General features: G+C 47.1%; 1 protein-coding gene across 1 annotated transcript in view; it reads left to right on the top strand.

Moving 5' to 3' along the window:
- The window catches only part of SFXN3 (sideroflexin 3), a 48,791-nt gene that overhangs the window by 14,274 nt on the left and 12,891 nt on the right, over window positions 1–21,626 (top strand). Inside the window, exons 4-5 of the mRNA XM_063961903.1 lie at window positions 15,604–15,702; window positions 21,196–21,271. Coding sequence (XP_063817973.1) covers window positions 15,604–15,702; window positions 21,196–21,271 — 175 coding nt within the window. The remainder of the gene's footprint in view (window positions 1–15,603; window positions 15,703–21,195; window positions 21,272–21,626) is intronic.

Raw genomic sequence — 21,626 nt, 5'->3', positions numbered from 1 at the left:
CCCTATGCATTGTGCCTGGTGCAGACCATACATTTGCAGAGATGCCTGGGGACTGCATCAAGTGCACTCTGTAAATGAGGCCACTCTAACAAACATGTTCCAAAATGACAAATGTTATCTACCTACCTATGGGCCTGATTCAGAGGTGGGCGCTATAGCACTGCTCTGTATCTTTGTACGCAGCTAAAATATGTAAAACCTGCAGGAAACGGACGCCCACTGCCATCTTTTCTGATCAAATGTTGCGTCTGAGGACGCAGCCATTGGATCAGCTGCGTTACCATTGGATAACTACCTGTCTAGCAGCTTATCAATTTTGAGTTACAATTCCCTTTTAAAAAATAATTTAAAAAAAATAACCAAAAGCCTTTGAAAAAGCACAACATTTGAGCAGTGTGTATGTATATATATATATATATATATATATATATAGTTATCCACTTCTTGCATATATGACAGTCTCTGAGTGCCGCTTTTCTTGGATAACTATGGACTTTCTGTGAGCTGGACACCGGGGCAATTGTTTCCCTTCTGTGAGTGCCGACTGAATTGGAGTTGTATATATATATATATATATATATAAATGACAGTTAAAGCTAAGAGGTTAGTTTGCATTTGACTAAACAATTAAGGGAAGCTTGGGAATGATATAATACAATTTGTTAGTCTCTTACTTAAGGAAATAAAACAACAATGAAAATGTGCATATTTGTTTGATTTTCCTGTAGAGGGATCAGGAGAACTGCTTATAACTTTGGGAGAGTTTGTTCCAGTGTAGGAGTGAGAAGGGGGAGAGGGTTGGCGTTAGGTTACTCTCCAGTTATTCATTAGACAGTAAGGGTTTGTTGACAGGGCAGAATTCCTTCTGTGTGATGCACTGTGTTCTGCACGGAGCACATAACGATTGGACATAAAAAAAGGCTTCAGCCAATCCTGTAATGGGAGCATCAGGATAATGGGGCTAATTCAGAACTGATCGCTGCTGTGCGTTTTCGCACAGCGGGCGATCAGGTCTGAACTGTGCATGCATCTGCACCGCAATGCGTGCGGAAAATCCGATCGTACCGGCGATCGCAAGAAGATTGACAGGAAGAGGGCATTTGTGGGTGGCAACTGACCGTTTCTAGGGAGTGTTCTGGGAAAATGCAGGAGGGACCAGGCGTTTTGTGGGAGGATTCATGACATCAGCTCCGGCCCCGATCATCGCAGCGGTTGAGTAAGTCCTGGGCTGTGCAGAGACTGCACAAACTTCTGTTTGTGCAGCTCTCCTGCACATGCGATCGCACTACTGCACAGCTAATTCCCCCGCCCCCTGTAGGCAGCTACTACCTGATCACAGGGATGCAAAACATGCACCCTAGCGATCAGGTCTGAATTACCCCCAATGTTCCTTGCTGGTGCAAGCTGGACACACTCATGTGCCTTATACTGCACCAAGATGTTGTGGAACAAGATATTTTAATACGGCATAAGGGCTGAGAGAGAGAGCACTTACAGGGGCTGGGGAAGCAGGGTATTTTTCTTCCTACAGAGAACTTGACTCTTGCACATGTTTGGAGATGGTAAAGATCGTCCTTGCTATATACTTTCAATGCAACTCCTTTTCTCTAACGTCCTAAGTGGATGCTGGGGACTCCGTAAGGACCATGGGGATTAGCGGCTCCGCAGGAGACTGGGCACAACTATAAAGAAAGCTTTAGACTACTGGTGTGCACTGGCTCCTCCCACTAAGACCCTCCTCCAGACTTCAGTTAGATTCTTGTGCCCGGCTGAGCTGGATGCACACTAGGGGCTCTCCTGAGCTCCTAGAAAGAAAGTATATTTAGGTTTTTTATTTTACAGTGAGATCTGCTGGCAACAGACTCACTGCAGCGAGGGACTAAGGGGAGAAGAAGCGAACCTACCTAACAGGTGGTAGTTTGGGCTTCTTAGGCTACTGGACACCATTAGCTCCAGAGGGATCGACCGCAGGACCCGACCTTGGTGTTCGTTCCCGGAGCCGCGCCGCCGTCCCCCTTACAGAGCCAGAAGCATGAAGAGGTCCGGAAAATCGGCGGCAGAAGGCTTCGGTCTTCACCAAGGTAGCGCACAGCACTGCAGCTGTGCGCCATTGCTCCTCATGTACACCTCACACTCCGGTCACTGATGGGTGCAGGGCGCTGGGGGGGGGGGGGGGGGGGGGGCGCCCTGAGGGCAATATATGACACCTTGGCTGGCAAATCTACATCATATATAGTCCTAGAGGCTATATAGATGTAAAAATACCCCTGCCAGTATTGCAGAAAAAGCGGGAGAAGTCCGCCGGAAAAGGGGCGGGGCCATCTCCCTCAGCACACTGGCGCCATTTTTCCCTCACAGCTCCGCTGGAAGGAAGCTCCCTGGCTCTCCCCTGCACTACAGAAGGGTAAAAAAGAGAGGGGGGGCACTAAATTTAGGCGCAGGATATATAAATATATAAAAAGCAGCTATAAGGGAAAACACTTATTTATAGTGGGATCCCTGAGTTATATAGCGCTCTGGTGTGTGCTGGTATACTCTCTCTCTGTCTCCCCAAAGGGCTTTGTGGGGTCCTGTCCTCTGTCAGAGCATTCCCTGTGTGTTTGCGGTGTGTCGGTACGGCTGTGTCGACATGTTTGAGGAGGAGGCTTATGTGGAGGCGGAGCCGATGCCTGTAAATGTGATGTCACCCCCTGCGGGGTCGACACCTGAGTGGATGGTGCTGTGGAAGGAATTACGTGACAGTGTCGACTCCTTGCATAAAAGGTTTGACGACATACCAAATGTGGGACAGCCGGCTTCTCAGCCTGTGCCTGCCCAGGCGACTCAAAAGCCATCAGGGGCTCTAAAACGCCCGCTACCTCAGATGGCAGACACAGATGTCGACACGGATACTGACTCCAGTGTCGACGACGATGAGACTAATGTAACTTCCAGTAGGGCCACACGTTACATGATTGAGGCAATGAAAAATGTGTTGCACATTTCTGATGTTACCCCCGGTTCCACAAAAAAGGGTATTATGTTTGGAGAGAAAAAACTACCAGTAGCTTTTCCTCCATCTGAGGAGTTAAATGAAGTGTGTGAAGAAGCGTGGGCTTCCCCTGATAAGAAGCTGGTAATTTCTAAGAGGTTACTAATGGCGTACCCTTTCCCGCCAGAGGATAGGTCACGTTGGGAAACATCCCCTAGTGTGGATAAAGCGCTCACACGCTTGTCAAAGAAGGTGGCACTACCGTCTCCGGATACGGCCGCCCTGAAGGAATCTGCTGATAGAAAGCAGGAGGCTATCCTGAAATCTATATATACACACACAGGTGTTATACTGAGACCAGCTATTGCTTCAGCATGGATGTGCAGTGCTGCAGCTGCGTGGTCAGATTCCCTGTCAGAAAATATTGATACCCTAGACAGGGACACTATATTGCTAACCGTAGAGCATATAAAAGACGCACTTTTATACATGAGGGATGCACAGAGGGATATTTGCCGGCTGGCATCAAAAATTAGTGCAATGTCCATTTCTGCCAGGAGAGGGTTATGGACTCGGCAGTGGACAGGTGATGCAGATTCCAAAAGGCACATGGAAGTTCTGCCTTATAAGGGTGAGGAGTTGTTCGGGGATGGTCTCTCGGACCTCGTTTCCACAGCAACAGCTGGGAAGTCTACATTTTTACCCCATGTTCCCTCACAGCCAAAGAAAGCATCGTATTATCAGGTACAGTCCTTTCGGCCCAATAGGGGCAAGCGGGTTAAAGGCGCGTCCTTTCTGCCCAGAGGCAGAGGTAGGGGAAAAAAGCTGCAGCATACAGCCAGTTCCCAGGAGCAAAAGTCCTCCCCCGCTTCCTCTAAGTCCACAGCATGACGCTGGGGCTCCACAGGCGGAGCCAGGTACGGTGGGGGCCCGTCTCAAATATTTCAGCAATCAGTGGGCTCGCTCACGAGTGGATCCCTGGATTTTTCAGATAGTATCTCAGGGGTACAAGCTGGAGTTCGAGACGTCTCCCCCCCGCCGTTTTCCTCAAATCTGCCTTGCCAACCACTCCCTCAGGCAGGGAGGCAGTGTTACAGGCAATTCACAAGCTGTATTCACAACAAGTGATAGTAAAGGTACCCCTACTTCAACAAGGACGGGGTTACTATTCCACAATGTTTGTGGTACCGAAACCGGACGGTTCGGTGAGACCCATTTTAAATTTGAAATCCTTGAACACATATATAAAAAAATTCAAGTTCAAGATGGAATCGCTCAGGGCGGTTATTGCAAGCCTGGACGAGGGGGATTACATGGTATCACTGGACATCAAGGATGCTTACCTGCATGTCCCCATTTACCATCCTAACCAGGAGTACCTCAGATTTGTGGTACAGGATTGTCATTACCAATTCCAGACGTTGCCGTTCGGTCTATCCACGGCTCCGAGGGTCTTTACCAAGGTAATGGCCGAAATGATGATACTCCTTCGAAAGAAGGGTGTTCTAATTATCCCGTACTTGGACGATCTCCTGATAAAGGCGAGGTCCAGAGAGCAGTTGTTGGTCGGGGTAGCACTATCTCGGGAGGTGCTACTACAGCACGGCTGGATTCTAAACATTCCAAAGTCACAGCTGGTCCCTACGACACGTCTACTGTTCCTGGGGATGGTTCTGGACACAGAACAGAAAAAAGTGTTTCTCCCGGAGGAGAAGGCCAAGGAGCTGTCATCTCTAGTCAGAGGCCTCCTAAAACCAAAACAGGTGTCGGTGCATCACTGCACGCGGATCCTGGGAAAGATGGTAGCTTCCTACGAAGCAATTCCATTCGGCAGGTTTCATGCAAGAACCTTTCAGTGGGACCTGTTGGACAAGTGGTCCGGGTCGCATCTTCAGATGCATCGGCTGATAACCCTGTCTCCAAGGACAAGGGTGTCTCTGCTGTGGTGGCTGCAGAGTGCTCATCTTCAAGAGGGCCGCAGATTCGGCATACAGGACTGGGTCCTGGTGACCACGGATGCCAGCCTTCGAGGCTGGGGGGCAGTCACACAGGGAAGAAACTTCCAAGGACTATGGTCAAGTCAGGAGACTTCCCTGCACATAAATATTCTGGAACTGAGGGCCATTTACAATGCCCTAAGTCAGGCAAAAACCCTGCTTCAAAACCAGCCGGTACTGATCCAGTCAGACAACATCACGGCGGTCGCCCATGTAAACCGACAGGGCGGCACGAGAAGCAGGACGGCAATGGCAGAAGCCACAAGGATTCTCCGATGGGCGGAAAATCACGTGTTAGCACTGTCAGCAGTGTTCATTCCGGGAGTGGACAACTGGGAAGCAGACTTCCTCAGCAGGCACGACCTCCACCAGGGAGAGTGGGGACTTCATCCAGAAGTCTTTCAAATGATTGTAAACCGTTGGGAAAGGCCACAGGTGGAAATGATGGCGTCCCGCCTCAACAAAAAGCTAGAAAAGTACTGCGCCAGGTCAAGGGACCCGCAGGCGATAGCTGTGGACGCTCCAGTGACACCGTGGGTGTACCGGTCGGTTTATGTGTTCCCTCCTCTTCCTCTCATACCAAAGGTACTGAGGATAATAAGGAGAAGAGGAGTAAGAACTATACTCATTGTTCCGGATTGGCCAAGAAGAGCTTGGTACCCGGAACTTCAAGAAATGATCTCAGAGGACCCATGGCCTCTACCGCTCAGACAAGACCTGCTGCAACAGGGGCCCTGTCTGTTCCAAGACTTACCGCGGCTGCGTTTGACGGCATGGTGGTTGAACACCGGATCCTGAAGGAAAAGGGCATTCCGGAGGAAGTCATTCCTACGCTGATTAAAGCTAGGAAAGAAGTAACCGCAAACCATTATCACCGCATATGGCGAAAATATGTTGCGTGGTGTGAGGCCAGGAAGGCCCCAACGGAGGAATTTCAGCTGGGCCGTTTCCTGCACTTCCTACAGTCAGGGGTGACTATGGGCCTTAAATTGGGTTCCATTAAGGTCCAGATTTCGGCTCTATCGATTTTCTTCCAGAGAGAACTGGCTTCACTACCTGAAGTTCAGACTTTTGTTAAGGGAGTGCTGCATATTCAGCCCCCTTTTGTGCCTCCAGTGGCACCTTGGGATCTCAACGTGGTGTTGGATTTCCTAAAGTCACATTGGTTTGAGCCACTGAAAACCATGGATTTGAAATATCTCACGTGGAAAGTGGTCATGTTGTTGGCCTTAGCTTCGGCCAGGCGTGTATCAGAATTGGCGGCTTTGTCATGTAAAAGCCCTTATCTGATTTTCCATATGGATAGGGCATAATTGAGGACTCGTACCCAGTTTCTCCCCTAAGTGGTATCAGCTTTTCATCTGAACCAACCTATCGTGGTGCCTGCGGCTACAAATGACTTGGAGGCTTCCAAGTGTTTGGACGTAGTCAGGGCCCTGAAAATCTATGTTTCCAGGACAGCTGGAGTCAGAAAGACTGACTCGCTCTTTATCCTGTATGCGCCCAACAAGTTGGGTGCACCTGCTTCAAAGCAGACTATTGCTCGCTGGATCTGTAGTACGATTCAGCTTGCACATTCTGCGGCTGGACTGCCGCATCCTAAATCAGTGAAAGCCCATTCCACGAGGAAGGTGGGCTCTTCTTGGGCGGCTGCCCGAGGGGTCTCTGCTCTTCAACTTTGCCGAGCAGCTACTTGGTCGGGGTCAAACACGTTTGCTAAATTCTACAAGTTTGACACCCTGGCTGAGGAGGACCTAGAGTTTGCCCATTCGGTGCTGCAGAGTCATCCGCACTCTCCCGCCCGTTTGGGAGCTTTGGTATAATCCCCATGGTCCTTACGGAGTCCCCAGCATCCACTTAGGACGTTAGAGAAAATAAGAATTTACTCACCGGTAATTCTATTTCTCGTAGTCCGTAGTGGATGCTGGGCGCCCATCCCAAGTGCGGATTGTCTGCAATACTTGTATATAGTTATTGCTTAACTAATGGGTTATTGTTGAGCCATCTGTTGAGAGGCTCAGTTGTTATCATACTGTTAACTGGGTATTGTATCACGAGTTATACGGTGTGATTGGTGTGGCTGGTATGAGTCTTACCCGGGATTCAAAATCCTTCCTTATTGTGTCAGCTCTTCCGGGCACAGTATCCTAACTGAAGTCTGGAGGAGGGTCATAGTGGGAGGAGCCAGTGCACACCAGTAGTCTAAAGCTTTCTTTATAGTTGTGCCCAGTCTCCTGCGGAGCCGCTAATCCCCATGGTCCTTACGGAGTCCCCAGCATCAACTACGGACTACGAGAAATAGAATTACCGGTGAGTAAATTCTTATTTTTTCCCTTCTTTTATTATTATTATTGTTGTTTATTTATATGGCGCCACAAGGGATTCGCAGCACCCATTACACAGTACATCATCAAATGAGCAAACAAGAAAACAGCAACTTATAGTTCAAGATAATATACAGATGGATCCGCGCTCATCTGAGGCGGCTCCATCGCAAATGAGCACTCCCGGCGTGACTAGGCGATCCGTCCGCCGGGAGTGCACAGAGACGCTCCCATTCAGAGTGTGAATGGGGCGCATCTACGTCACGGGTTCGCGCGCCCATTTGGAGACGGAGACGCAGAGTCCTAGGTGCGCACAGACGGAGCCACGACTAGCGTGGCTCCATCTGTAGGAGTCAGGTGCCATCAAAGGGAGTATGGAGTATGCGATAGTTAAGTAAGAAAAGGAAAGGCACATGAGGAATGTGTCCACATACAAGACACCCATCCTAAAGTTACCCCATATTCCCCCCTTTAGAGCGCCATAAATATGTGACTAAGCCACGCCATGCGTTTTTTCCACTCAAAAATGTACTGAAATGGAATCTTTCTCTCACGGATAATGCCAAAGAAGCAAAAGTAGGCAGACCCTGGGGTAAATTTACTAAGATAGGAGTTGTAACCAATCAGATTCTACTTCTCATTTATCTAGCACCTTCTAGAAGATAATACCTGGAATCTGATTGGTTGCGGAGGGCAACATCCCATCTTAAATAGAACTCCCATCTTAGTAAATTTACCCCCCTGCCTGTTCTATAGCAGTCCTTAGACGATGCTTATCTGAGAAAAAAGGCAGGCGACTTGGGACTGATATGACTGAACTGTGCTATGCATCCCACCACACAGCATGGGGGGTAATTCCAAGTTGATCGTAGCAGGAATTTTTTTTGCAGTTGGGCAAAACCATGTGCACTGCAGGGGAGGCAGGTATAACATGTGCAGAGAGAGTTAGATTTGGGTGGGTTATTTTGTTTCTGTGCAGGGTAAATACTGGCTGCTTTATTTTTACACTGCAATTTAGATTGCAGATTGAACTCACCACACCCAAATCTATCTCTCTCTGCACATGTTATATCTGCCACACCTGCAGTGCACATGGTTTTGCCCAACTGCTAAAAAATTTCCTGCTGCGATCAACTTGGAATTACCCCCATTGTGCGAAGATAGTGAGAAAAGTGCAGATACAAAGTCCCCAGTACACTAGCAGTCTGCTGGTATTTGGCTGCAATGTGAAATAGACACTATTATGGTGCAACAAAAGATGCTTAAAATAAGATTTTAAACCTACCGTTAAATCTTTTTCTCGTAGTCCGTAGAGGATGCTGGGGACTCCGTAAGGACCATGGGGAATAGACGGGCTCCGCAGGAGACATGGGCACTTTAAGAAAGACTTTGACTCTGGGTGTGCACTGGCTCCTCCCTCTATGCCCCTCCTCCAGACCTCAGTTAGAGAAACTGTGCCCAGAGGAGACGGACAGTACAAGGAAAGGATTTTTGTAATCCAAGGGCAAGATTCACACCAGGCACACCAATCACACCGTATAACTTGTGATATACTACCCAGTTAACAGTATGAACAACAACATAGCATCAGTCCAAGACTGATGAAACTATAACATAACCCTTATGTAAGCAATAACTATATACAAGTCTTGCAGAAGTAGTCCGCACTTGGGACGGGCACCCAGCATCCTCTACGGACTACGAGAAAAAGATTTACCGGTAGGTTTAAAATCTTATTTTCTCTAACGTCCTAGAGGATGCTGGGGACTCCGTAAGGACCATGGGGATTATACCAAAGCTCCCAAACGGGCGGGAGAGTGCGGATGACTCTGCAGCACCGATTGAGCAAACAGGAGGTCCTCCTCAGCCAGGGTATCAAACTTATAGAACTTTGCAAAGGTGTTTGACCCCGACCAAGTAGCAGCCCGGCACAGCTGTAGTGCCGAGACCCCTCGGGCAGCCGCCCAAGAAGAGCCCACCTTCCTAGTGGAATGGGCCTTAACCGATTTTGGTAACGGCAATCCTGCCGTAGAATGCGCCTGCTGAATCGTGTTACAGATCCAGCGAGCAATAGTCTGCTTTGAAGCAGGGCCACCAACCTTGTTGGCTGCATACAGGACAAACAGTGCTTCTGATTTTCTGATCCTAGCCGTTCTGGCCACGTAAATTTTCAAAGCCCTGACCACAACCAGGGACTCGGAATCCTCCAAGTCACGTGTAGCCACAGGCACGACAATAGGTTGGTTCATATGAAAGGATGAGACCACCTTAGGTAGGAATTGAGGACGGGTCCGCAATTCCGCTCTATCCATATGGAAAACCAGATAGGGGCTTTTATGTGATAAAGCCGCCAATTCCGAAGCTTGCCTAGCTGAAGCCAAGGCTAACATCATGACCACCATCCAGGTGAGATATTTCAACTCCACTGTCTTAAGTGGTTCAAAGCATTGTGACTTAAGGAAACTTAACACCACGTTAAGGTCCCAAGGCGCCACCGGAGGTACAAAAGGAGGCTGAATATGCAGTACTCCCTTCACAAAAGTTGTACTTCAGGTAATGAGGCCAATTCCTTTTGAAAGAAAATGGATAAGGCCGAAATCTGAACTTTTAATGGAGCCTAATTTTAGGCCCAAATTCACTCCAGTTTGTAGGAAGTGAAGAAAACGGCCCAGGTGGAATTCTTCCATAGGAGCATTCCTGGCCTCACACCAAGAAACATATTTTCTCCATATTCGGTGATAATGTTTAGATGTCACGTCCTTCCTAGCCTTTATTTGCGTAGGAATGACCTCATCCGGAATACCTTTTTCCGCTAGGATCCGGCGTTCAACTGCCATGCCGTCAAACGCAGCCGCGGTAAGTCTTGGAACAGACAGGGACCTTGTTGTAACAAGTCCTGCCTTAGAGGAAGAGGCCACGGATCTTCTCTGAGCATTTCTTGCAGATCCGGATACCAGGTCCTTCGTGGCCAATCTGGAACAATGAGAATTGCTCTCACTCCTCTTTTTCTTATTATCCTCAACACCTTGGGTATGAGAGGAAGAGGAGGAAACACATATACCGACTGGAACACCCACGGTGTCACTAGGGCGTCTACAGCTACCGCCTGAGGGTCTCTTGACCTGGTGCAATACCTTTGTAGCTTTTTGTTGAGACGGGATGCCATCATGTCTATTTGGGGTAGTCCCCACCGACTTGCAATCTGCGCGAAGACTTCCTGATGAAGTCCCCACTCTCCCGGATGCAGAGCGTGTCTGCTGAGGAAGTCTGCTTCCCAGTTGTCCATTCCCGGAATGAACACTGCTGACAGAGCGCTTACATGATTCTCCGCCCAGCGAAGAACTCTGGTGGCTTCCGCCATTGCCACTCTGCTCCTTGTGGCGCCTTGGCGGTTTACATGAGCTACTGCGGTGATGTTGTCTGACTGGATCAGAACTGGTCGATTGCGAAGTAAGATCTCCGATTGACTTAGGGCGTTGTAGTTCCAGGATGTTGATGTGAAGACAAGTCTCTTGACTTGACCAAAGTCCTTGGAAATTTCTTCCCTGTGCGACCGCTCCCCAACCTCGGAGGCTCGCGTCCGTGGTCACCAGGATCCAGTCCTGAATGCCGAACCTGCGGCCCTCTAGATGGTGAGCACTGTTTAGCCACCACAGGAGAGATACTCTGGCCCTGGGGGACAGGGCGATCCGCTGACGCAATTGCAGATACGACCCGGACCATTTGTCCAATAGGTCCCATTGGAAGGCCCTTGCATGGAATCTGCAGTATGGAATGGCTTCGTATGTTGCCACCATCTTTCCCAGAACTTGAGTGCAATGATGTACTGACACTTGTTTTGGTTTCAACAAGTTCATGACTAGAGTCATGAGTTCCTGCGCTTTTCCCTTCGGAAGAAAAACCCTTTTCTGGTTTGTGTCCAGAATCATGCCCAAGAAGGGCAGACGAGTTGTAGGATTCAGCTGCGACTTTGGAATATTGAGAATCCCGCCGTGTCGCTGTAACACATTCAGTGAAAGTGATACGCTGCTCAGCAACTTCTCCCGTGATCTCACTTTTATGAGGAGATCGTCCAAGTACGGGATAATTGTGACACCCTGCTTGCGCCGGAGCACCATCATTTCCGCCATTACCTTGGTGAAAATTCTCGGGGCCGTGGAAAGCCCAAACGGCAACGTCTGAAATTGGTAATGACAATCCTGTACCGCAAATCTCAGGTACGCCTGATGAGGAGGATATATGGGGACATGTAGGTATGCATCCTTTATGTCCAGAGATACCAAAAAAATCTCCCCTTCTAGGCTGGCGATGACCGCCCTGAGTGATTCCATCTTGAACTTGAACCGTTTTAAGTAAAGGTTCAGGGGTTTTAAATTAAAAATGGGTCTGACCGAACCGTCCGGTTTCGGAACCACAAACAGAGTTGAGTAGTACCCCTGCCCTCTTTGAAGCAGGGGAACCTCTACCACCACTTGTTGCAGACACAATTTGTGAATCGCATGTAACACTATCTCCCTTTCCAGGGGTTGTTTCGGTAGGGCCGATTTGAAAAAAACGGCGAGGAGGCACTTCTTCGAATTCCAGCTTGTAACCCTGGGAAACAATTTCTATTGCCCATGTATCCACCTGTGAGTGGACCCAGACGCGGCTGAACAGTCGAAGACGTGCCCCCACAGGAGCTGACTCCCTCAGGGGAGCCCCAGGGTCATGCGGTGGGTTTAGCAGAGGCTGGGGAGGACTTCTGTTCCTGGGAACTAGCTGTGTTGTGCAGCTTTTTCCCTCTGCCCTTACCTCTGGCAAGAAAGGACGAACCACGTGCTCTCTTGTTTTTATTGGAACGAAAGGACTGCATTTGATAATGAGGCACTTTCTTAGATTGTGAGGGAATATATGCAAAAATTTTTATTTACCTGCCGTAGCCGTGGAGACGAGATCCGAGAGGCCCTCTCCGAACAATTCCTCACCCTTGTTTGACTCTAGAACCCAGTAGACTAACGTCTCTTTATATATATATATATATAAGACAACGGGCGGGATGTATTAACATACATCGCCGCCCCTCGCCGGTTACCGCAGCGATGTTGATCGCATATGTACTAACATATGCGATCAACATCGCGATGCGGTGACGGAGGCCCCCCGCGATACCTGTTAGGTGGTCTGCGGGGGGTCTCCGTCACCTCCCCGGGGTCCCCACACTGGCTAGATGCCGGGAAGCAGCAGCAGGCTGCCCCCGGCACCTCCTCCTCCCCCCTGCAGCCGGAAGGACGTCCGGCTGCGTTGCTAGGGGGAGGAGGACACTACCTTCCGGGTCCAGGGCAGCCTGGAGGAAGGTAAGCCAGGGGGAAGGGGGGTCGGCGTCTGCGGCGGGGGTCGACGGTGTCGGCGGGTTGCGGCAGTCGACGAAAAGAAGCCCATAGGCTTCTATAGGGTTTCGCCATCCAGAGATGGCGAAACCCTGGACGCCGAAAACGCTGCGGTAGGGTCTTAGTAAATATGAAAATGCAGTAAAACCCCCGTTTTCGGGGGTTTTACCGCATTTTTGCTTTAGTACATCCCGCCCAACATCTTTTACATATAAATATATATATATATATATATATATATATAGGGACAATAACATGGTATCCTTATCTAGGGTTTCAATCTCCGCTGATAAGACATCTGTCTACGCAGCGCTATAAACCCATGCCGACACAATCGCCGGTCTGAGTAGTGTACCAGAATGCATGTAAATGGACTTCAAAGTACTTTTACTGCATGCTATCTGCAGGATCCCTGAGGATAGCTGTAAAGTCAGCGCTACCTTTTATGGTAAACGTGTCAATGCCTTGTACACCCTAGGGGAAGATTTCCATCTTATCCTGGCCCCATTAGGGAAAGGATACTCCCTGAGGATTCTTTTTGGGAAGCTGCAGCTTCTTGTCTGGAGATTCCCGCTCTTTTTCTTCATGAGAGGAGGGAAATTTACCTCCGCTTTCTTCCCCTTAAACATGTCTACCCTCGTGTCAGGGACAGATGAGTCATCAGTGATAAGCAAAACATCTTTTATTACAATAATCATATATTGAATACTTTTCTGCCAGTTTTGGCTGTACTTTGCATTATCGTAGTCGACACTGGAGTCAGACTCCGTGTCGATATCAGTGTCTATTATTTTGGATAGTGAGCGTTGTGAGACTCAAAGTCTCTGTGACATAGGGACAGACATGGGTAGATTCCCTGTCTGTTCTCTAATCTTTTGTGTAATAAATTCATCTTAGCACTTAATTTCACATATCCAATCAGGCGTCGGCGTTGTCGACGGAGACACCACACACACACACATTTGCTCCATCTCCTCCATAGGAGAGCTTTTACCTCAGACATGTCGACACACACGTACCGACACACCACACACTCAGGGAATGCTCTTCTGAAGACAGTTCCCCCACAAGGCCCTTTGGAGAGACAGAGAGAGAGTAGGCCAGCACACACCCCAGCGCAATATGACCCAGGAAAAACACAGCAATTTAGTGTTTACCCCGTAGCGCTGTTATTATTATCTGCGCCGAATTATGTGCCCCCCCTCTTCTTTAAAACCCTCTCTTCTACCGTGGTATAAGCAGGGGAGAGTCCGGGGAGCTTCCTCTCAGCGGTGCTGCGGAGAAAAACATGGCGCTGGTGAGTGCTGAGGGAGAAGCCCCGCCCCCTCAGCGGCGGGCTTCAGTCCCGCTAAAAGTGTAAAATTGGCAGGGGCTCCTGCATATATACAGTGTCCAGCTGTATATATGCTCTCTTTTGCCAAATAAGAGATTTATATTGCTGCCCAGGGCGCCCCCCCCCCCCCTGCGCCCTGCACCCTTACAGTGACCGGAGTATGTGAGGTGTATGGGAGCAATGGCGCACAGCTGCCGTGCTGTGCGTTACCTCAGTGAAGCTCACAAAGTCTTCTGCCGCCTTTTGAAGCCTTCTTTCTTCTCATACTCACCCGGCTTCTTTCTTCTGGCTCTGTGAGGAGGACGGCGGCGCGGCTCTGGGACGAACGTCCAGGGCGAACCTATGTTCTGACTCCCTCTGGAGCTAATGGTGTCCAGTAGCCTAAGAAACAAGACCTTGAAACTCAGAGAAGTAGGGTTGTTTCTCTCTCCTCAGTCCCTCGATGCAGGGAGTCTGTTGCCAGCAGTGCTCCCTGAAAATAAAAAAACTAACAAATATACTTTCTTAGCAGGAAACTCAGGAGAGCTCCCTGCAGTGCACCCATCTCCTCTGGGCACAGTCTCAAACTGAGGTCTGGAGGAGGGGCATAGAGGGAGGAGCCAGTGCACACCCAGAGTCAAAGTCTTTCTTAAAGTGCCCATGTCTCCTGCGGGGCCCGTCTATTCCCCATGGTCCTTACGGAGTCCCCAGCATCCCCTAGGACGTTAGAGAAATGGGAATGTGTGATTCCCGCTATCCATTGCGCAGCGTCTAACTTACGTCATGCGTCTCACTTCATATGATAAAAAAATGCTAGGTGAATGAGAACATCTATAGTTCTAACATCATAATAAAAAATTTATTAAATGAACCTCTACTAAGTAGTACATGAGGAGAAAACCAAATTATATTTAAATTAATGAAGAGGGTGAAGCTAAAGTGATAGTAAGCTGTACTTCAGGGCATCATTATTACTTATTTTTTCATGCATATTTCCTATCTGGCCTTACAAAAAGCAGTGCAGAGTGTTTTTAAGGGTGTGGGTCTATGTCTGTGCTTAGGGTTACCACCTCATCCCTTTAATTCTGGACACATATTAATGACACAGGTTCTGTGGCTGATTAAAACCAGGTGAAATGGAGTCTCCCACAAACAGCGACATAGCGGCCACCTCTGAGCCAGGCCCCCAGTTATTGGAATTATTTAAGCATATTTAAATTCAGTCAAACTTTTATCCGACAGTCAATTAATTATGCACCAATCCCGTAGGGCAGTAAAGTGTAATCAATGTAACATAGACAATGTTTTATTTTTATTTTTATGTTTTATTCTGTTTAAAACTCTGCGCTTAGATAGGATGAAAGCTGCACAACCACTTTTTCTTGGTTCGCCACAAGGCCCAACCAAATAGTAGGGTTCAGGCTATCTGTGGGCAGGGCTACAGAAATAGGGACACGGATACCATTTGGAATGCTGCTATGCTCTGATATGGGAACCACAGCATTCTGAAGCCAGGATACTATCACTCAGCGTAACAAGTAGGGTCATTTATTCTAACATTAAAAAATACCTGGGCAAAATGTTATTCACACAAAATATGTGATTGAACCTATTTTTGTCCCTTTTCCTGCAGGACTACTCCAGCAGTTATATTTTGGCAGTGGGTGAATCAGTCCTTTAATGCGGTTGTGAACTACACCAACAGGAGCGGAGATGCACCCATCACACCAGGGTAAAAATATCTTCAAACTTTTCTGTAAAGGTTTTGTTAGCTAAAAAATGTGTTAAATAATTATAATACAAGATATTGTACATCACATTATGATATACTTTAGTTAGGGTTGGGCTGGCCCACAGGGGTACTGGGGAAACCCCTGATGGGACCCACTTCCACCACCTTCTCTAGGGATCAGGTTCCAGACTGTGCACTTGAATTATACATTATACATGTTACCTTATACTGCCCAGGGCTATGGGATATTTTCTACAGTGCATTGCCGTTATTAATCTGGTACATTATCTGCATGCACTAGCACTATTTACTATATATATATATATTTATCAAGGGGGTCAGACCATGACTTCTCTAATGGTTAGCCAAGCCTTTATGGGGGTGGCCCAGGTCATGCACTTTCTCTCATAGTTAGGCAAACCAATGTGGCTGCTGGCCACACCTCCTCTGCAGACTGGTTCCTACCACTGCTGCCACTGCATTCCCCCGGTGGGCCCTCCATGCCCCATCGGACATTGACTGTAGTAGAAGAAGAGCTGCACTGGCTGTCTTTATTTTATTGTCAGAACAGCTTTGTTTTCTCAGGGAGTAATGTATTTCTCTCAGTCTACTATTATACAATATACAGTTTATGAGCATGTTCCGCTGACAAACTGCCTGTCTAGCAGCTTATCAATTTTGAAATACAATACCCATTTAAAAAAAATAAATAACCAAAAGCCTTTGGAAAAGCACAACATAGTTGCTTCGACAGAAACAGAAGTCATGGTAGCAGCTCCCAATCAGTGACCATTGATGGTCTCTTGCTTTGGATGCACTTTGCGCCAAAAACACTGGTGTTCCTGAAGAAGAATACGTTTTCTGCAGCTTACTGTATAGAGCTGTGCGAATTCTAAGCTACGGGTAAGTCCAGTTTAAGAGGGTAACATTAGTGTCAGCTTTACGCCAGGAGAGGACAGCGGTATATGCACCTGGTTTACGCAAGGAGATTATGTGACTTGTCAATGATAGTAGTAAATGCTAACGTTATAGTACACAATTCATACACAATGCAGCACTTATATAAAGTACTGTATAATCCACTATAAATAAGCATCTGGACAATGTTATTAATGAATATTGAAGCACCAACTAAATTTAATTAAAATAAAAACACCTGTTGTCTTCACCTTTAACCACTTAACTGACGATTTTTCCCCCACAAAAATTATCATTTTCTTTTATTACTTAATAAAGTTTTAAAAGTATTTTTAATAAAAAATATGAAAATATTTTATTTAAAAAAAAAAAATAGTCCCCCATTCTAATTTTTTTTCCCATCCATCCACTGGCAATAAACCCTCCAGTGATCTTAAATTGTAATAATAGTACCACCCCCCCACACACACCCCTCGTAGTAAACGAAACATGTTTTGTAACCCCACCCCCTGTTAATAGCCTCTGTATCTGCAAAACCAGGGCGCAGCGTGAGTGTCTGTCACAGGGGACTGGTGATCAGCTCTGTGTGCCGGTCTGGGGCACACAGAGCTGGCAGCGGATGGCGGGGGTTGCAGCCGGCAGGCGCAGCGGGTTACATGTGATGCGACCTGGCCAGGTAACGGACTCCTGGCTTTGTTCGCATCACATGCCACCAAGCCTGACAAGTGGTTAAAGAAAGAAATAGGAATTTGCTTTCCTGACAAGAGCCAATTTTCAAATATCAATAATATATCCAAGGTATAGAAGCCATACCAATAATACTAATAGTGCCAGTGGGAGGGATCAAGTTGTATTCATCCATTCAGAAGGGGCTGTTGATTGTCATCATCATGAGTTCATATTTTACACCAAGGGATGAACATCTACCTTCTGGCAGGTGCATATCTGTTTTTCTTGTTTTCTGCATGACAAGCTTTGGAATACAGCACAACCTTAGGCTGGGTACACACCGTAATGACTTGATGGCAGAGCCGCTGTTGCACCAACAGAGAGGCTGACTCAGATAACCATATATACTTACCGATTGGCTGCTGGATTTGTTGGTACTGTCATCCACCTGGGTGAGCATTTGAGTAGGCCCATCCAGCTGTGACGTCAGCCCCTGCAGCTGTGTACGGGTGGTTGGCGGACCGCCCGTACACACAGTCAGATGCGCCTGTATATCTGCAGATATATATCGTTCATCGGCTGTGCTGCAGGGCAGACGCAATCGATCGGTGAACGCCCGATATATATCGCCCAGTGTGTACCCAGCTTCATTGTACTTGCCCAACGATTGCACCCCTCTCCATTCTGCATCTCCAAATGCAGGCAGACATAAGCGCACATCCTTCAGTATCTAAACATAAATGCATGTGCGCAATTGCAATGCAAAATAGAAAAAAATGCATAACTTTGAATCTGCACTTTGACTGCAGAATTGAGGTAACAATACAAAAGACTTGTTTGTATGTTTCAACAGGGACGTGCAGTGAGGTAAATGGCTCAGGAGGCACTGGCTAGTAGCAGAGCATTGGCATTTCTATAATGGGTGCTATGTGTGCCCCACTCTGCACCCATATTTTTTTACTTATCTTTCTGGAGTCCCGCGTTGGAGCTGCAGTCTGCAGTCAAAATGGGCACCATGCATGTGCAGTAGGGCCTTAGTCTCTGGAACATGGAGGGTGCCATGTTTTCGGAGACCTACGCATGCGCAGTAGACTCTGGCACAATGCCTGAGTCTACTGCACCGTGAAGAGGAGGGTGCCCACCTGGAGTCTGCCCACTGGCCCCCTCCTCTGTTAAAATGCCCCTGTACCAGAGCCAGATTTACACACAAGATATGAGCCAAGGGGTGCATGTGGGCATTATACAAAGGTGCAGCAGTATATACATATGGGCATTACACACAGGTGCAGCAGTATATGCATGTGGGCATTATACACAGGTGCAGCAGTTATATACATGTTGGCATTATACACAGGTGCAGCAGTATATACACATGTGGGCATCATACACAGGTGCAGCAGTATATACATGTGGGCATTATACACAGGGGCAGCAGTATATACATGTGGGCATTATACACAGGTGCAGCAGTATATGTATGTGGGCATTATACACAGGTGTAGCAGTATATACATGTGGGCATTATACACAGGTGCAACAGTTATATACATGTTGGCATTATACACAGGGGCAGCTGTATATATATATGTGGGCATTATACACAGGTGCAGCAGTATAAACTCCTGGAAATTGGCTACGTTTGATCAGAGATGTGTGGTAAAGATAGGCAGGAGAGGCACTGCCTCACCTGCCATAGACTTTTTACTCCAGAGTTTTGACTATAAAAGTAATTAGAATAATACAAAGAAGATATTTCTAATATATTCTTGATATTTTTCTTATACTTTATATAGTCAAACCTCTGGCTTATACATTAGCATGACAGAAAAGGCTCTGCCTCACTTGCCTCACCCCACCGAATGTTGCTGTGCTCCAAGCTACACACAGATTTACCCAACAAGGAGATTCATGACTAATATGAATATTTATTTTCTATGTATTTTAGTTTTGCTTCATCTTCTATAACTGTTATTTACCTATTGTAAATGACTCATGAAGTCGGTACAGCTTGCTTACTTAGAAATGTTATCCTAAGATATCAATCATTGTAGTTCAATAACTGACCAATAACTGACTGCCAGATCACCATTTTTAGTTACATAAACAGGTTTACATATCTCTACTCCCCTGACTATTTTTCCCCAATGACCTCCTTCCTACTAGTAGTAAACTGTGAGGGTCTCTTTTTCAGGAGCCCTCCCATTGTTGAATTGATCACCACCATATAGTCCTGTTGTTGTTTTTTTTCTTTTCTGTACTTAAATATTTGGATAATTGTGAAACTAAGCGGACTTATGATAGGTGTTAAAATTTACCTGATTGAATGAGCCGTGAAATTCTGCAGCTGCCCAGTCAGTTAGGCCCAATCTGACAGCCAGAATATGCTCCACTCATGTCGCTGTACTGCAGGAAGTTAAGGTATTACAGGGGACTATCGGGAACCCTGTGTTCAGGATACCGATGCTGAAATCCCGCCAGCCGACAATACAGACCACCAGAATACCAGAGCAACAGGGCTTTTCCCACTCGTGGGTGTCCACGACACCCATAGAGCGCTCACCCCGCTGCGGGCATTCTGACGGACGGGATGCCGCTGTCGGGATATTGACAGCCGGCATCCCGTCTACCGGTAAATTGTATGTATTCCATTACAGGATACTCACTAGGATACACATAACAAAGGGCATGATTCTCACAGTGTCTTCTAACTGCAGATCCTTGGAGCAAACGGAACTGCAGACTGTTATTACATAAAAGTGGGTGGAGTAATGGGTGGAGTGTGAGTGGAGCTTTGGACCAAGTCTCGGCACCAGGAAACCCCACCTAAGTGGCTGATGCACACATAGCATGATATTTGCACAGTTTACTCAAATACAGCAACATTGGCCCTCATTCCGAGTTGTTCGCTCGCTAGCTGCTTTTTGCAGCATTGCACATGCTAAGCCACCGCCCTCTGGGAGTGTATCTTAGCTTAGTAGAATTGCGAACGAAAGATTAGCAGAATTGCGAATAGAAATTTCTTAGCAGTTTCTGAGTAGCTCGAGACTTACTCCTACATTGCGATCAGTTCAGTCAGTTTCATTCCTGGTTTGACGTCACAAACACACCCAGCGTTCGCCCAGACACTCCCCCGTTTCTTCAGACACTCCCACATTTTTCCCAGAAACGCCAGCGTTTTTTCGCACACTCCCAGAAAACGGCCAGTTTCCGCCCAGAAACTCCCACTTCCTGTCAATCACACTACGATCACCAGACCGATGAAAAAGCTTTGTTATGCCGTGAGTAAAATACCTAACTTTTGTGTAAAATAACTAAGCGCATGCGCTCTGCGAACCTTGCGCATGCGCAGTAAGCGACTAATTGCAGTATAGCGAAAATCGGCAACGAGCGAACAACTCGGAATGACCCCCATAATTCTAAGTATCTTAGTTTACGTATTTTAGGGGGATATGTATTAAGCAGTGATAAAAGTGGAGAAGTGAGCCAGTGGATAAGTTGCTCATGGCAACCAATCAGCATTGATGTAACATTTATAATTTGCATACTTAAAAAGTATACAGAGCAGCTGATTGGTTTCCATGGGAAACTTCTGCACTGGCTCACTTCTCCACTTTTGTCACTGCTTAGTACAGTACATATCCCCCTCAGTATTTATTTAAGTATTTCTTATTTATTTTATTGTTTTATTTTTGGGTATTTGCTCCAAGAGTTGTAGGTGTCTGTGGAAAGCTTTTTCATACCCAGTACAGAGTGGCCCCACGCAATTTTCTTCAGTACTCCAGGATGTCTATTAAGCACAAGAGAAATTTATTCCTCCGTCTTACATGCATTAAATATAGATACAGTAAGTTCCTAAATCGTTTATAATGCAGATTCTTTTTTTCCCTTTTGCATATTTCCTTGCAGCCAGCTGGGCACAGCTTACGTCTGTGCAACCACTGGAGCTGTTGTTACGGCTCTAGGACTCAAGTCATTGACCAAGGTATCTAAAGATTTGTATTAGACCAGGCCTGGCCAACCTGTGGCTCTCCAGCTGTTGTAAAACTACAAGTCCCATCATGCCTTGCCACAGTTTTGCTATTAGGGAATGCTAAAACTGTGGAAGGGCGTGCTGGGCTGTGTAGTTTCACTACATCTGGAGAGCCACAGGTTGGCCAGGCCTGTATTAGACATAAGTGATTAAGTACAGACATCTGAGTAAACTGTTATTAGTGCATTAGATGCATGTAATTACCTTACATCTACAGCAAGTACATTGTGGTTTGCAAATAGAGATGTTTTCTGTATCTCACCCATTTCTACTAGAGGTGAGAGATTAATATTATTATGCACTGAGG

The sequence above is a fragment of the Pseudophryne corroboree genome, chromosome 3, assembly GCF_028390025.1.
Source record: "Pseudophryne corroboree isolate aPseCor3 chromosome 3, aPseCor3.hap2, whole genome shotgun sequence".
Lineage (NCBI taxonomy): Eukaryota > Metazoa > Chordata > Amphibia > Anura > Myobatrachidae > Pseudophryne > Pseudophryne corroboree.
Note: the sequence above shows the minus strand (reverse complement) of the source record. Positions and strands in the feature narration are given on the sequence as shown.